This window comes from Maniola hyperantus, chromosome 16 (genome assembly GCF_902806685.2).
Source record: "Maniola hyperantus chromosome 16, iAphHyp1.2, whole genome shotgun sequence".
In the NCBI taxonomy this organism is placed as follows: Eukaryota; Metazoa; Arthropoda; class Insecta; order Lepidoptera; family Nymphalidae; genus Maniola; species Maniola hyperantus.
The window spans coordinates 4,235,642-4,252,762 of record NC_048551.1 but is presented as its reverse complement, the minus strand read 5'-3'; the positions used below and the strand labels follow the sequence as shown (position 1 = coordinate 4,252,762).

The 17,121-nt window shown below is 36.8% G+C and overlaps 1 protein-coding gene across 1 annotated transcript; it reads right to left on the bottom strand.

Annotated features, from left to right (window-relative positions):
- Positions 1 to 9,783: 9,783 nt before the first annotated feature.
- On the bottom strand, positions 9,784 to 15,581 carry LOC117989494 (uncharacterized). The gene is made up of 2 exons (XM_069503739.1): positions 14,697 to 15,581; positions 9,784 to 10,889 (listed from the first exon to the last, which is right to left on the bottom strand). The coding sequence occupies exons 1-2, from the start codon at positions 15,220 to 15,222 to the stop codon at positions 10,072 to 10,074; spliced, it is 1,344 nt and encodes a 447-aa protein (XP_069359840.1). The 5' UTR covers positions 15,223 to 15,581; the 3' UTR covers positions 9,784 to 10,071.
- Positions 15,582 to 17,121: the final 1,540 nt, after the last annotated feature.

Genomic DNA, 17,121 nt, shown 5'->3' with positions numbered 1-17,121 from the left:
CTCGAACTTTTTGGGGTTTGGGTTTGGGGTTCGATCCTAATTTAGGATTTGTGTACAAATGAATAAGGACCATTGAACGAAGTTAAGACGTCATGTAAGAATAAAAAAACCTTTTTATCATGAAAAAAGTCTTTTATCATGCTCTACTTCACTTGAAAACCAAAAAATCACGCACGAGTCATTACATTCGCATCGAAAAGTGTTTCGCAAAAAAAAAACAACAGAATTGTATACGCGATCGTGTAGGTGGTCCCGATTTTATAGCGCTAAATAATAGCACCTATGTGTTCTGTTCTATATAATAAGGGCCCACAATTTCTGTGGGCATTATGGCCAATGTTCTGGGTGGTCGGATTACGGCGCAAAGCCGTGGATTATGGCACATCGACACGTGTGCTCTCTATGCCCTCGAGTGGCTTTAGCTGTGTACTTGATTGTACTGCCCATGATAAGGAGATGCGGGAATCGTATGGCTAAGAAGGTATAATAGGTAGTTAGGTATCGGAACGTTTTTCGTCGCTTTTAATTCATTGTGGGAGATTTTGTTAATTTTCTTTTTTCCTTAATCATACCTAACCTTTTTAAGAAAAATTACATTTTCCTCCTTGTGGTCGAGGGTCCGATTCTGGGCACCTCTAACTTTTCGAAGTTATATGTATTTTAAACATTAAATACTTATTACTTAAAATGCTTTAACGATGAAGGAAAACATCGCGAGGAAATCTGCATGCATGAGAGTTGTCCATAATGTTCTCAAAGGTGTGTGAAGTCTGCCAATATACACTTGGCCAGTGTGGTGGACAGGTATGGCCGAGGCATGGTTGATGATGATGTCACGATTGTCTTCAACGTTGTCTGTGTTAATTTTTATTATTAAAATTATCATTAAAAAATTTATAGCATGGTAGACGGATATAAGAAAATTATACGTGGGTTTTAGCACAGTATTATTTCTTTCAGCCAGGACAAAGCCCTACTTTCTTACGAGACTCAAAAGCATTTTATGCAAGAGGCCTTTGCCCCGGAGTAACTTTTTAAGTACAATAGGACGAAAATAATAACTTCAATAGGTACCTACTGTGTAAATATCATGCTTAAAATATAAAGGATCGCAAACCGCCCACAAATAATTCGCTACCGTTTGGATTTAACGTGATTACATTTTTTTTTTAATTCAACCTAATTTTTATTCACTCATGCAAGTTTCCAATCTTCCTTAAATTCATTTACATAAAGTTCAAAATTATATTTATAAAGTAAAATTTGTATGAAAGTGTAAGTTTGTATTCTTTGTAAAGGCTTTTTCAAAATGTCAAACCAACCGCGAAGAATTTCGCCCGGACTAGCACCCGTGTTTACTTAGCGGACAGTAGGTACCTTTATGTAGGATGACCATCAATATCGTGATTACAAGACTTATAATCACTTCATAGTCATTTATAGTACTTCATATCACCATAGTCCACTTCATCATTTTCAATAGCGCGAAAGAAAATGGTGAGTTCATTCATTCATCAGCAAAGAAGAATTGCTACAGTATTTATTAATACTTCAGTACCACAGCATTACTAATCGGAGGTCGGGGCTTCGATCCCGTGCACGCACCTCTAACTTTTCAGAGTTATGTGCGTTTTAAGTAAGTAATTAAATATCACATGCTTTAAAGGTGAAGGAAAACATCGTGACGAAATCTGCATGCTTGAGAGTTCTCCATATAATGTTCTCAGAGGTGTGTGAAGTCTGCCAATCCGCACTTGGCCAGCGTGGCCAAATGGCCAAAACCCTTCACGCTCTGAGAGGAGACTTGTGCTTTGTAATGCCGGCGTTTGGGTTGACCATAATTTATCAGCCCACCCCACGGCCCACAGCCGTTGAAATGACTGGAGGTCAAATAGCCGTCTGTATCATGCAATACATTCGCAAATATTGGTAGTTGCCACATCTGCATTGCATTATTTGTTTGAAAGCGAAGCAATGGCAAGTTTTAGTTTCAGCCAAGACATCTTTGACCTATGATTTTCGTAACCTTGGTCACACTACATGAATTTAAAATTTTTACCCAAATAATGGCATTAAATTTTGGCCAGATCGAGCCTGAATAATAGTGTTAAATTTCTTAAATCCATCGAAATATGATGAATCTGTCGGCGGCTTCTTTGGCGGTTTAATTTTTTACTTCTATTGGGTACGCCGCCGTCAAAGGAATACGGTAGCGTAATTTGGCGTGTTCTAGATTCCTATACGTGACTTGCAGATATTTAGCAGATGAGCACTTTTGTAAAGATTTGTTTACTCTCAAATATGAAATATGTACAATAGTCTCAAATTTATACTTACAAGATTTCGGCTTTTTCTTTGCTGTCTGACGTTGAGTTATTCCATCGTAATGATGGTATTCCATTATAGATCAATCAATCCATATTTTATATCCGTAGGCCTTAAAATTCTGAAATATATCTGTGGGTCTGTTTTGTCTCTTCTTAACATTTTACGGCTTGATCCAAGGCTTGACCGGTAAAAACCAATCTTGATGAAATTGGGGCAGAGATAGCTTGAATCCTGGAAAACTACAAAGGATACTTTTCTCCTGAAAAATTATAGAGTAGGTACTCATGGTATTTTTTGAAACCTGAAAAAATCAGATAAGCTTGCCTATACCTACTATAAGTAGGTAGGTAGAATGTAGATATTCGATAAGCATAGAATATTGTGTAAGCAAATGACCAAACAGCAGATTTTCTTGATTTCAAACTCTAAAAGTGTACTAAAATTAGTTTATTAAATCTGTCCAGAAAAATACTACACGTTTAGATACTAAACTAAATTCAAAATGTATAAAAAGACAGATTCCTAATGTCCGAGTCAAGAATTTTTTTCAAGCTCTCTAAGCTTACATTTATCAGCTTAGGTAATATTATAGAAATATCCCTAGATAGAGAAAAACATTGGACCACACTTGACACGTTTTTAAGCTAATGATAGGCTAGGTCATATGAACATGGCCGGTAAGATGGGACGTGGATTAAAGTAAAATAGTCTTTATGCTCTAGGTCATAAGATATTAATATTTATATGTGTCTGATATGTTATGATATGACACATTAGCGCTCAGCGTTGACAGCGCGAAGCAATTTGCAATTAGTTATGGAAATAGCACGAGAGTGTAGGGATGGGCAGCACTTGTACAAAATGTATCGTTGTAACTTGTAAGTTTGATATAGCCATTTTACATGCAATCTACATCTACCACAGCTACGTGTCAAAATTGCTTCATAGATACCTATGAGGTATCTTTTTAAAAAACTTTAGTTTTACGCATTGACATATTATTGTGATTTCAACAGTAGGTAGGTATTTAGTAAAGCGCATTGGTTTTGAATTAGACTGAAACCTATAGAGCGTACTCTAAAAACTTTGCTCATACCGTAATAGAACTAAAACAAGGCAGATTTATTTAGGAAGTCAAAGTACCGTCTATAAGATGTCGGTCTTAAAGTCCTTAGAAAATAACTCACCTGAAGTAGGTATATATTTTGTAAAAATTAAACGCAAAAAATAGGTGCTGTGATTTACTAAAACATTGACACATTTATTTAATCTTAACAATTATGTAAATATTGCAGTTGTCAAATTTATAAAAAGAGAAGAGAAGCTAAGACAGTGGGCTTTAATAGTGATGATAAATTAAATCCAATGATTACTAATGAAAGTTATCATCTATCAATTATTGAAATGTAGGTAGTTGTACTTTTGTCAGGTAAGGCCACATACTAAGTAATTAAAATTAAAGCAAAGCATCTGCTGTATTATTCACCATCTAAACTGGCTTATAAAATAATTAGAAGTTGATAACCTAATGTTTACGTTTATCTCAATAGATAAGATAATTAATTAGCAAAAGAGGGTAGGTTATAAATACAGAAGTAAAACCAACCAAGTCGAATAATAATTGAATTGTATTGTTCAGCATTGATCTATTTATATTAAAATGAATCTACCACCCATTTCGCTAAGGTGTTTAGTCATGGAGAAGAAAGGGCAAAGAAACTCCATAACACACATCTTTTAAAACATTAGAACGTTGAGTAAAGTAGTAGGTACATATTTAGTACACAGTTACAACAGGTAACCTATAAAAGGCAAATGATTACATTACATTATAATAAAATATAAGAATACTTAACTTCAGTAAGGTCCGCTGTGTTTGCTCTGGGCTGTCGATACCAGACTGTTCCCTCTCTGTCGAGGTAGGGTACTTTTATAACACTGCCATCGCAAACAAGGCGGATGTCGACTATCGCATGATCTTAATATTAATCATTATTTTATTTTAGGTTTGTTGACAAAAGGCATGTTGACACACCCAATTTACAATAATAAAATCAGTGACATTGATGGTCTACGTATTAATAATTTACCATAATAATAAGCGACTTAAATTGACAGTTTACACAACATTATTATTTCACATAATAGCTATTGCCAACTGTATGTTGACAATAGCTTAATATAATGTCACTCTTAGTATATTGACAATATTTAATTTACAATGAATAATTAGTGACATGTATTGATAATTTATATAATATTATTTTTCATATTTTCATATTCCTAGATACCAAATTAAACAAGAATAAACAATAATATTTTTACACTATTGTATTGTATGATGACAGTAAGAAACTAGGAACATTGACATTGTATCCGGAAACGGAATAACGATTCTGTTTTAAACATCACAACAAACATTTACTTCAGACTCCCAAGTTTATGATTAGATGAATTTTAGCATAATAATTATGTATCCAATTTTATCGTAATATAACACAGTCATAATATAAATTTGAGATGACCTTTCAGAAACCTTATCGATAGACGTAGCTAACATCACTAAAATCCTTTAAAGTGGAGGTATCCACGAAATAAGTGATCATTATGTAATCTTACGAGTTACGACCATGGCCTTTGGATCCTCGCGTCCCGTTCCCAGCACCTAAGGTTAGCATGTAGGAAGAAGACATCAAAATGTAGGATAATAGGGCTTTAACTTTTGACCGCAAGTCCGCAACATATTCCTCAGGCTAATATGCAACCTTTAGGATAATTTATTTTGCAAAGTTTTCGATCATGTTTGAGATAAAATCAATATTTTACAAGATTGTCTAGTCCACACTAATTGATATTTCCATACTAATACTATACCTAAAGCAAAAGTGTGTGTGTGTGTGTGTGAAGTCTGCTATCTTTTTTTAGGTCAACCATTGGTACAGAAATAGCTTTCATCCCGGGAAAGGACATAGCATTTAGTCCCCGAAAATCAAAGGAATCGCATGGTATTTTTAAAAAGCGTCATCACGTATCTTATAATTAGGTATGGCAAGTGATAGGAACATACTTCGAGACATGGTCGCTAACTATGGGACTCCTTGAGTCACTCAGCGGGCGATTGAAATATCTGTGCTCGAAGTTTCTCTACATGTATCAGAAATGAGAAGAACCAAAGTAAGCAAAATAACCTAACGGGCTGCGAAGTTGAAGGCAATAGTAGAAGAATTGATAGAATAGACGTTGGGGTCCCAACTCCCAAGCTGGACAGACCAAACGAGTCGCAAGGAATTGCTGGATCAAGAGACTGGTGTGGAAGTCAGCAGTGGACCTCTATTGTTTGACGACGACGATATAGTTAGGAGTTTCCTTGAGGGATCAGATTTGAAATAAGGAGATCCGCAGGAGAACCAAGGTTAATAACATAGCCTGAAATATCATTAGCAAGCTGAAGTTGCAAAGAAGGGGCCACGATTATTTTAGAGGTGATGCTTTGGTGGTTTAGTTAAAGATTTTCATTTAGGTATATTTTATAGCTTAAGTCTATGTGTCTCTTTATTTATACAGCATTGTATTTAGGGCTAATTATGTGCTTATATATTTTAATCAACACTAAATTTACATTAGCTATCTGTATAGGAATGATGACATATTGCGAAAAATTTGCGATCCGATAGTCGGCGTAGAAAGTTGTATGGTAGGCACTTAGTTGTTTTTATCAACAAATTAATTACCGGTCCGCGAACGTCTATCTGTATCATTAGCCGTGTATTGGTGTCGTTCTTTTATTTCACGGCCTTTATCTTATCTAAAGAGGACGTGCGGGCGTATATAGGCTACATCAATGTAACAAACCACCTTGACTCTCCAAATAAAATTTTACTCTATTCTTTACATGCTACAGTTTAATTTTGAGTGGTTATTTCATCTTTTTTTCCGACGCTTTTCTCCAAAAGTTCTACATTGAAATTTGAACGTTATAATTCAAGTTTAAAGTATGTTTTTGTTTGGTTGTAAGTGGTTTTTCCGGTAGCGCTGCTATGCGAGCGGTTTACAGCGACAATGGGCCACTTGTTTCACGATAGGTATGTAAATAAGTGGATGGATGGTTGGTCACCGACCAATTGTTTGTCGTGGAGGCGATAATGTGACGGGTTCTTGTAAAACCTGTATTAGACCATATCGCTATACGCTAACATGTCTTGCACTTTACATATTGATAGTGGTTCGTTGACTTATAAAGTTTTGCGGGGCAATGAGCTCGGCCATTTTTTTTAAATATTTATTACGAAACAATTAGTATAACAGGTGAATTTTGATGAAAGAAACTTCTGATTTCTATAAAATCAGTGTTTATTTGTTTTAGAGGAACGCTTAGATATCCAAATATTTGGACGAAAACTTTTGACTGTACCTAGGTAGTACCTACGCGAAACAAATTAAATGGTTTGATTAAAGATTTGATTGAATTTCGTACAATAGGATCTCGACCGCTTTGTGTTAGACTGGATGTTTTTAAAACAGCTAGGAACTAAAATCAACTATTTATTTGATGAAAATTCGAAACCAGCTAATTTTATTATGAGAAAACTTTCCCTTTCCTACGGAACCGAAATATAATCCACATAATACTATTATAGATATTATGCCCCGTTCTAATATTATCTACGTTTTAAATGTCCAGAACAAAAATCATTTAAAAAATCTTATACTTAGTGTATGAAACGGTAGGTTATGTATGGGATACTAACATTTGTTCGTAGATAATCAGAAACTAAGCCGACATGCATAGATCACCCTAAATATCTAATTACATTAAATATATTTTTCTACTTACCTATTTGCTGTACAAAAATAAACCTTTTTCAGTAGTTATTACAGTTATAAATTGTATAAAAAATAATGGGGCGAAAAACAATAACATTTTCGCTTCCATTGTGCGTCGATGTAGAAAAATATGTCGAAAACTTGCACAATCATCTCTTGTTTTAAACGGGTGTTAAATAACTGCTCACTAAATAAAGAAGTAATGGATAGAAAGAAATATTAAATGTCGTAGTTTTGCTATTGAACGATGGGTTCCAATTGGTACCATTCACGGCTGACCGTCGTGTGCCCTACGCGACCTTTCACCTTAGGGGACGGAATAGCGAGAACAACGGAGTATATTCGGGTAATAAATATTAAAACCGTAACTAATATTTTTATTTCAATACTTCTGAAGAAATTTCATTACCAAATAATTTAATTCAGACATGATAAAAGAGCTTACTCACTCTACTGTAAAGATAAAAGACTTTATGTACTGCAATTTAAAAAAATTCAACAAATAAATAACGATAACGAAAAAAATAAAAACTATACACAAGAAATAAACATCCTTAAAAATAAAATAATTATTATGATGGAACTAAGTAGGTATTTATTACTATTAGATTTGTAAGAGGGCGAGTAAAAACGAAAAACCGACCATATTTTATTCATGTTTTGTCTTTATGGTGTAGTCTAATGCACTAAAGACTATAAGTGCTATGCAAATAATAATCCCATATTTATTCATTTATCTGGATGACTGCAAACATTGCCATATTGCATCATTGTAAAATTTGAGCTTTCGACCAAATGTCACCATGTAAATTGTAATGTTATCATTTTCTGACTTTTATTTTTAACTAAAAATGACAACAAATAAGTTTATCATAAAAAAATATTGGTTCAACATCTGTTAAGTACTTGTTTAGTTTAGTAAAATGGTATTTCGAACAGCGTAAAATCATATCAAGTTGCGTCGTGCTCTACGGATTTAGTAATCAGTTTTTGCGGCTACATTGATATAAATTTAATTACCTACGAGTAATTATGTAGCTATGTAATCATTTGATACACATACATATTTTTATTATGACGAATTCTATGGCAACTTAGAATACTAGTTTTACTTTATTAGCTATGATTAAAAGATAAATGGCTGAAAATTTAACTTACTTACTTATAATACCTAAATTTGAATTACTGTGAATACTTAGGTAGGTACCGCAGGTATATTATCAACTTAACATCTTACCGATCAATAGAAACATTACTATTTTATTGGGCATTGTATTGGAAAAAAACCTGGTACCTACCTACATTCTGCTCCATGGATTTTGTGTGAAAAAAATCCTGGTTATGAGTAACTGTTGCAGATTATACCATTGATAAATGGTCGCACCAGCCGATCACAGGGTGGAAAAAAAGCATGAATAATAACTGTTTGGTTTTATGGCAAAAATCACGGTCGATTGCTAATGGTACTGACCATGGGGCCGATCTATTGCGTTTTTTCGATGAACATTAACGGAGCGGGCCTCCGATTTCCGTAGGACAATGGATCGCATAAATTTTACTGCGCAAACACAATGCATCCGTATATGATATGCATACACGTTGTAATTGCATTGATATTTTAGCTGTAATTTTTTTTTCGTGTGGGTGTCGTTTTTGCCATGCAGAACTAGAAGCATAGTCTTATGAAATCACTGAAAATTACTAAGTAGAAGTCGGCTAATAAAGAAAATAACAACGAATTCTCCATAATGTTCTCAAACTTGTGTGAAATGTGCACTTGGCCAGTGTGATGGACTACGGCCTAAACTTTTGAAATCCTGAAAAGAGACCCATGCCAGTAGTGCCGATAAAAACTGAGGACTGCCGACAAAAGTTAAAACTTAAAACTATGAAAATAACAGTAGTCTTTTGAAGATTTTTAAATTAATTGTACCTACCTGCCTGCCGAGTCGAAGTTTCCACGTCAAAAATATTTTTTAAGAATGTTTAACTATCTATATACATACCTACTAATTATTTTGAAGTGTTCGCAATAGTGACAGTAGGTAGGTATTTCTTACCACGTTTGCGGTCGTGATGTTGCGCAACATGTCTGTGTGTCCTTTTGACCGTCCTCACCTTTCAGAGGTGAAGCGCAATTTGTTATAAGGAAAATGGCAAAAGATTATTATAATAGGTAGCTCTTAGATATTTAAAAAAATCGGACTAAACGCATACACAGGTATATTTTGTTATTTTTGGCATAGGCTACAAATATGATAGGATACCTAGCTACGAGTAAGTATAGCACATGAGTAGATATACGACTATGATAAGTAGGCCTCATAAGAAAGCTCAATCACTTAGTGGATGACGGAAAGGACGCTCGAAGTTTCTCTATGTGATCAAAATCAGAAATGAGAAAATCTGTAGGAGAACCAGGGTATTATAATCGACGTAGCCCTACGAGTTGCTAAGCTAAGTGGCAATTTTAGTTTTCTAACAACTAGGTACTTAGTAAGTAGGTACTAAGGCCTATCTATCTATCTAGAGAGCTATATACTTAATTTATAGATTTAGTTAGATTCATTCATTTATTGCACGATTGTAAGTACAAAACAGATGATAAGTACATGTCTGTTTGTACCTTGGGCTGTTGGTTAGGCGCTGGTAAGTTTCGAACCTTCGTTCTTCTTGGCTGTCGCAATTGGGTTTGTGGAATCTTGAGTTTTCCTTTATTAACTTGTGTGTTTAAATCGATGTAATGTAAAAGTCCGTTAACGTTACGTGCTGAATTCATCTGAAGCTTGTTAGTCCGTTTCCTGCCTAATGTCAGGCTGTCACATTATATGTCGTATCACTGTCACTGTCAATGTCTTTTGAGTAGACCACAGACCCAGTGCCTTGTCTATGATCTGTTTGTTTATATAGTTGTTGTGTTCACAACATGCTCCCCCCCGGGCTGATGTCGTCCGTAGGGAGAGGGCAGATGTTGTTGTAGGCCCGTGTAATTGTGCCCTTTTTGGTGAGTAGTACGGCAACTCTTCCAACTGAGTCTCCACCGTAGAAGATTTTTGTAACTCGACCCATAAGCCACAGAAGAGGTGGTTGAGTGCGGTCTCTTACTAAGACGAGAGACCCAACTTTGAGTTGACCATTTGACTGTCTCCATTTTGTTTTCGTCTGCAGCAACGAGACATACTCCAAGGAGTACCTCTGCCAAAAATGTTGGCGAAGTTGTTCCACCCGCTGATATCTCTGGAGTCGATTGATGTTCCTTTCCAGCAAATTTGGATGAGCTGCTGATAGAAGAGGTCGTCCGACTAGGAAGTGTGCTGGAGATAGGTAAGAGAGGTCGGAAGGATCGGATGATAGGGGGGTAAGAGGACGAGAATTTAAGATTGCCTCTATTTGCGCCAGGCAAGTGGCCATTTCCTCATAGTTGAAGTGGGTTAAGGAAAGTACTCTGCGTAAGTGGTGTTTCACGGATTTGACAGCCGCCTCCCAAATTCCGCCGAAGTTAGGGCTATACGCCGGGATACGCTTGAAGTTTATACCTTGGTCGATGAGTTGACATTGCACGAACTCTAAGCTATTTTTAAGAAACTGAGCGAGCTCATTGCACGCTCCAATGAAGGTAGTCCCGTTATCGGAAAATATGGTGGCAGGTTTTCCTCGCCTCGATGTGAAACGATTCAGAGCAGCCAGGAACGCCTCCTTTGTAAGATCCGTTACGAGTTCAAGATGTACTGCCTTTACTGCGAAACATACGAATACGCAAATGTAAGATTTTGTAAGTCTACCCCCCCTGCCCTTTCGGTCGAGTATAAGCACCGGCCCGGCATAGTCGACACCTGTGTTAATGAAAGGATGTTCCAGTTGCGTTCGCTCTTTGGGTAAATCTCCCATGATGGGCTGAACTGAAGACGCCTTGAATCTAAAACAACGAACACAAGAGTGTACAGTTTTTCTGGCTAGATTCCTTCCATTAATAGGCCAGTAGTTCTGTCTAACCGTGCATAAAAGAAGCTGAGGGCCGGCATGCATAAGAATTTTATGTTGTAAAACAAATAAAATTTTCGTGAGATGATGTTTGGAGCAAAGAAGAATGGGATGTTTGACGTCGTAAGTATAATAAGAATTTTTTAAACGACCCCCTACTCTTATGAGATTGTCAGAATCTAAAAATGGTGATAGTGATTTAAGTTTACTGTGTGAAGACAAAGATTGATCATTCTTTAACGATAAATATTCTTCAGGGAACATTTCCTTCTGAGCATGATGTAAAATGAGTTTACGAGATGTTTCAAGTTCGTTGAGGGTAAGATGATTTGTTTTGGTTTTGTGTTTACAATTGTGTATGAATTTATTCACGTAAGCTAAGATTCGAATTATTTTGTTGAAGTTACTATGCTTATGTATGAGTTGAAGAACTCTGTTTTCACTAACGTCTTCTGTATTTTGTGGTGTGACTGCGCACAATACAGTGTTTGAGTTTTTGTGTATCTCCGGAAATTTGATGTCCACTTCATGCAAAAACTCTGGCCCTGACCACCACAGGGCGGCTGTGCTGATGGAATCAGCCTTCACCCCACGAGAAACAAGATCCGCGGGGTTAGACTTGGAAGGCACGTAGTTCCACTTATGGCCGCTAGTGCTTTCTTGTATCTCACCAACTCTATTTCTGACGAACTGAATTGTTTGCGAAGATGAACTTGATAACCATGACAATACGATTGTTGAGTCAGACCAGAAATAGTGTTGATGGACATTGATTGTAAGAGCACTAACTGTCTTTTTCCAGAGTCTTGTGGCAAGCAACGCTGCGGATAGTTCTAAACGCGGTATTGTAGTTTTGGGCTTAATGGGCGCGACCTTATTTTTAGAAGTTAACAGTCTAACATTCACTGACCCATTATCATCTACCGTTCTTACATAAATACAACCGCCATAAGCGCGCTCGGATGCATCTGAAAATACGTGAATTTCAATAAGAGATGGGTTGCTGCATGACACCCATCTAGGAATTGTGATTGAATTTAAAATATGAAAGGTGTTTGCAATATCTAAGAAGTCCTTTTTTATGTCGGCAGGTGCTTCAGTATCCCAGTCACATTTGCAAATCCATAACGCTTGTATAACAAGTTTAGCTAATAGTACGCATGGACCAACAAGACCTAAAGGATCGAAGATTTGACTGATAATAGAAATGATATTGCGCTTTGTTAGCTTTTTCTTTGTGTCTATGTCAATGATGAAATTTAAATTGTCTGAAACTGAATTCCAATGAAGACCTAATGTTTTTGAAGGTGAGCTGTCACTCAACTTCAAATCAAGGGATTTTTCTGAGTTATCCTTTATGTCAGTGATAGCGTGTAAGACCTCAAGACTGTTAGACTGCCATTTGCGTAAGTTCATTTTTGCAGAGGCTAAAGTGTCTCTTACACCTTTGCAAAGAGTAATGACCGATTCTGTATAGTCACCTCCGGACAAAAAGTCATCCACATAAAAATCATGTTGGATGGCACGTTGAGTTGCAAGGTCCTCGGTTTCATCCGCAAGAGACACTAAACATTTTGTAGCCAGATAAGGGGCTGAGGCTGTGCCATATGTCACTGTATTAAGAGTGTAAGTTTGTAGGACCTCGTGCCGATGAAACCGAAAGACTATTTGTTGAAGTGACCTTTGACTTGGTTCTATGTAAATAGTACGGTACATTTTTTCAACGTCAGCAGAAACCACTATTTTGTGTTGCCTAAAGCGTATTAAGATTGAAAATATGTCGTCCTGTACGGTGGGACCTACCATCTGTATAGAATTAAATGATTTTTGGTTTAAAGTGGCAGCCGAGGCATCAAAGACCACTCGTAACCTCGTGGTTGTAGAATCACGAAGTACCCCATGATGAGGAAAATAGACGTTGGGTAAGTTAGATGTATGTTGATGTATGCTTTGGTTAAGAGTCATATGACCTAAATCGATGTATTCTTGAATGAATTGTGTGTATAAGTGTTTCAGGTTTGCATCCCTATCCAGCCGCCGCTCTAAAGAAAGAAAGCGAACCTTAGCAAGATTATAAGAATCTCCAAGCACCTCTGGCGATTCTTTAAGGGGAATTGTTACTATGAATCGACCATCTTTGTCGCGCCGAGTGGTGTCTTCAAAGATCTTCTCACATGCCTTTTCCTCTAGAGACATGCTATGCTGAGGTAATACAGAATCTAGTTGCCAGAAACGTGTAAGTGAAGATTCATCATTTTGTCCAATAAAGTGACAAAAATTGTTTGAAGTCTCTGATTGAGATGTCTTATTATGGCTAAGACAGCCTGATAAGAGCCATCCTAACTTTGAATCGCGAAGCTTTGGCTGATGTTTCCCTAAGTCGATTATGTTTGTACCTAGGACACTCCAAAAGACCTCAGCTCCTACTAAAATATCAATTTCTGATGGTTCATTGAAAGACGGGTCGGCTAACTGAATGTTTTTAGGTATAGGAATATGCATTGTATCTATGTAAGCAGAGGGTAAGTATTTTGTTATTTCTGCAATTATATAACAGCTTATGGCTTCTGTATAGCCACCATAATAAGATTCAATTACTAATTTACAAGACTCTGATATTAAAGAAGTTTGATTGTTGATACCATTAACTGTAGAGCTGACAGGCTTCTTTACTATCCCGAGCCTATCACTGAGCTGCTTTGTAACAAAATTGGCAGTACTTCCATTATCAAGCAACAGCCGTGCTGTGTGTAGCTCATTTCTGGCATCCCGAACTCGCACCACAGCTGTGGATAATAATACATTTGGCTGATAAGATATTGAGGTTATGTCTGTGGACAGCGCTATCGCTGAGCTTGTAGGCTCCTTAGAGCTGTCATGCAGTAGCGTGTTGTGTTTCAGGTTACAGTATTTACAGTGAGTTAATCTACAGGTCTTCGATGTGTGTCCTGGCCTTAAGCAATTTTTACACAAACTCAGTTCAGTGACCTTTTTTGTACGAGACTCAACATCCAATTTTCTGAATGTTTCACAGCTGAATATGAAATGAAGTTGAGAGCAAAAGGGGCACTTGTATGGTTTTTGATGATCAGTGTAAGAAGTTTGTGTTTTGTTTTTATTTATGTCTGAAAATGTTGCAATGTTTGACTTATGTTTGTATTTATTGTTATCCTGTAGTGTTTCTAGTAAATCAGCTCTCTTAGTAATGAATTTTGTAAATTGTTGTAAGTTGGGTGTGCCTCCGAGGCCATTTCGATATTCTTCCCACTCACGACTGGTAGTGGAATCTAATTTCTTAGTCATAATGAAAATAATTAATATGTCCCAGTGGTCAGTGGGCATTCCTAGTGTCGTAAGAGCTCGCAAGTTCTTATTAGTTACATCGACCATGTTCCGCAATAAGTGACTTGATTCCTTTTGTATATGTTCTAAATCAAATAACGTTTGAAGGTGGTGATTAACCAAAAGACGCTCGTTGTCATACCTCTCAGTAAGCAATTGCCACCCTAACTTATAGTTATTTGCACTAAATTCTAATGATTGAATTGTCAAAGCAGCCGTACCTTTAAGCGCTGCCCGGAGATAATGAAACTTGTTTATGTCGCTTATGGAATTGTTGTTATGAATTAGAGAAAGATAGGTGTCTCTAAATTCGAGCCAGTGCTGATAATCTCCATCAAAGTGAGGTAGGTTTATCTTAGGTAACCTTACAAAATCATGTCTGCGTTCCTCATTGCTTTGTATGCTATCATCACTTAAAATGGATGACCGACGCCCATGTGTGTTTGGTTGTGGGCTGAGCAGCACTTGGGCCTCTGACAAAAGCCTAAAATATGTGCCATCGAACGCTTCGCGATCCTGATAGGCTGTTTCTGGGGGCTCCGTAAGCGTTTCGATTTCTGTTTGTAATGTGTCGAAATCACTATAAAGTTGCTCAATTTTCCGAAAACGATACTCTAACTCTTTAAATTGCACTTCACTCAATGATTCACTGGTTTGTAGAAGTGTTAGAAACGATGAAAATTGAGTTAATTTTGCTTTTATTGATCCCCGCTTTTTGACGAGATCTTTGATTTTTGCCTCGCTCATTTTGCTGTAGCAAGGCTAAATAACGTTATTATGAACTAATTACTAACTGTTTTTTATAAAAACTACGCAATTGATGTGATAAATAGTCTAAAATTGATCCGACAAAATAAGTTAACCTCACATTATTCTTTGTTGAAACTCGAAACTTACACAATAAGGGGGAAAACAGAGGATTCGTTTGCGGTCGGATTTGAAGCAATCCGTTTTGTAATTTGGTAATTATGGTTTTCTATGAATGTTAGGATGCAATAATGGTTTTTAGTTAACTATGAGGAAATATTCCACGTACGTAACGGAAATGAGGCAATATTAATATGAAGATTGTAGAAATTAGGAATTGTTAGGAAATAAGATAAAGGAACGGACTCACTCCAGAAGTTGGCTTGGACGACCGTTATGCTTCTGGGTCCACTCTGCTGCGAATTTTCTGCCGATGACTCGGAAGATCGAAGAGTTTCTTCTTTGTTCGAAGGACCACTTGTTTGTACCTTGGGCTGTTGGTTAGGCGCTGGTAAGTTTCGAACCTTCGTTCTTCTTGGCTGTCGCAATTGGGTTTGTGGAATCTTGAGTTTTCCTTTATTAACTTGTGTGTTTAAATCGATGTAATGTAAAAGTCCGTTAACGTTACGTGCTGAATTCATCTGAAGCTTGTTAGTCCGTTTCCTGCCTAATGTCAGGCTGTCACATTATATGTCGTATCACTGTCACTGTCAATGTCTTTTGAGTAGACCACAGACCCAGTGCCTTGTCTATGATCTGTTTGTTTATATAGTTGTTGTGTTCACAACAATGTCTTAAGCATAGTGGTAAAGTGGTAATATCTACTAATTTAAAGTTACTCTACTTACGTGCTCCTATATATATTACATACGTTGATTATTCTATTATAAACAATCAGACCCGCGCACTTACTACAAGGTATTGTCTTATTGCCTAGGTAGTCATAAACCTAAAGGCTAACACAGCGTCTATAAATTACAGCGCTATCTTAACGCAAATCGCACCAGATCAAATAAGACACGTGTTATCGTGGAGACGTAAAACGGACAACGTGGTTCGTGTAATTATACTTAATCATAAAATCACTGTTTACCGTCTTGATAAGTATTTGTAAACTGAGGAAAATAACGCTATACTTCAAGGCACCTAATCACCCGACTAGGGCAGTATTTATCAGTTACCTCCACAGAACCTTATTAATTACCTCGTATAGCTGCTAAGGAATACTAAAGCTCTGTTCCCTACTACTAAAGTTGGTATGGTTGGCTGACACTGTCTCACTATTGGTTAAAATGCACTGTTGTAGCAAGAATCCGCTGTGCCAGATCCTTCTTTCCACGCACATGCAAACTGTGGAACCAACTCCCAGCGGTGTTCCCACTAGATTACAACATGGGGTTATTCAAGGGGCGGACCAACAAATTCCTAAAAGGCCGGCAACGCATGCGGTTCCTCTGGTGCTGCAAATGTTCATGGGCGGCGGTAATCACTTAAAATCAGGTGACCCTTATAATATAAATTTAAATAAAACTGTGTACGAATGGACGGATAGACGGATATAATCGAACTGGACGAAACTATATGAGTTTCTAGCTGTAGTTCCTTGTTTTACTATTAAAAATTATTTAATATTTATTACGTATTATCTCTTAAATACCGTGACAATCTCCTCGTGGGAACAAAACCATCAAAGTGCTTAAGCAATCAAATAACCTAAATAATCTAATTAAAACCTACAAAAACTGCAGGATACGGGATAAATTAAACATAGCGGGCAAACACCGGCGTTTCCTTTGGCCGCGATAAAGGCCCATTTACATAAGGTAGCTTGTGTGATGTTTAAACGCCACTGGGATCCAGGATTTCGGTTGTATGACTGAAAAAAGTTAAACGTAAAGG

Excerpts from the sequence above, each read along its gene's own strand:
- LOC117989494 (XM_069503739.1), bottom strand. The coding sequence starts at position 15,222 with ATGAGCGAGGCAAAAATCAAAGATCTCGTCAAAAAGCGGGGATCAATA. Across the intron at positions 10,890-14,696 it reads TCTCCGGGCAGCGCTTAAAG|TAAAGGCAGTACATCTTGAA; the intron begins GTACGGCTGCTT and ends TATGTTTCGCAG.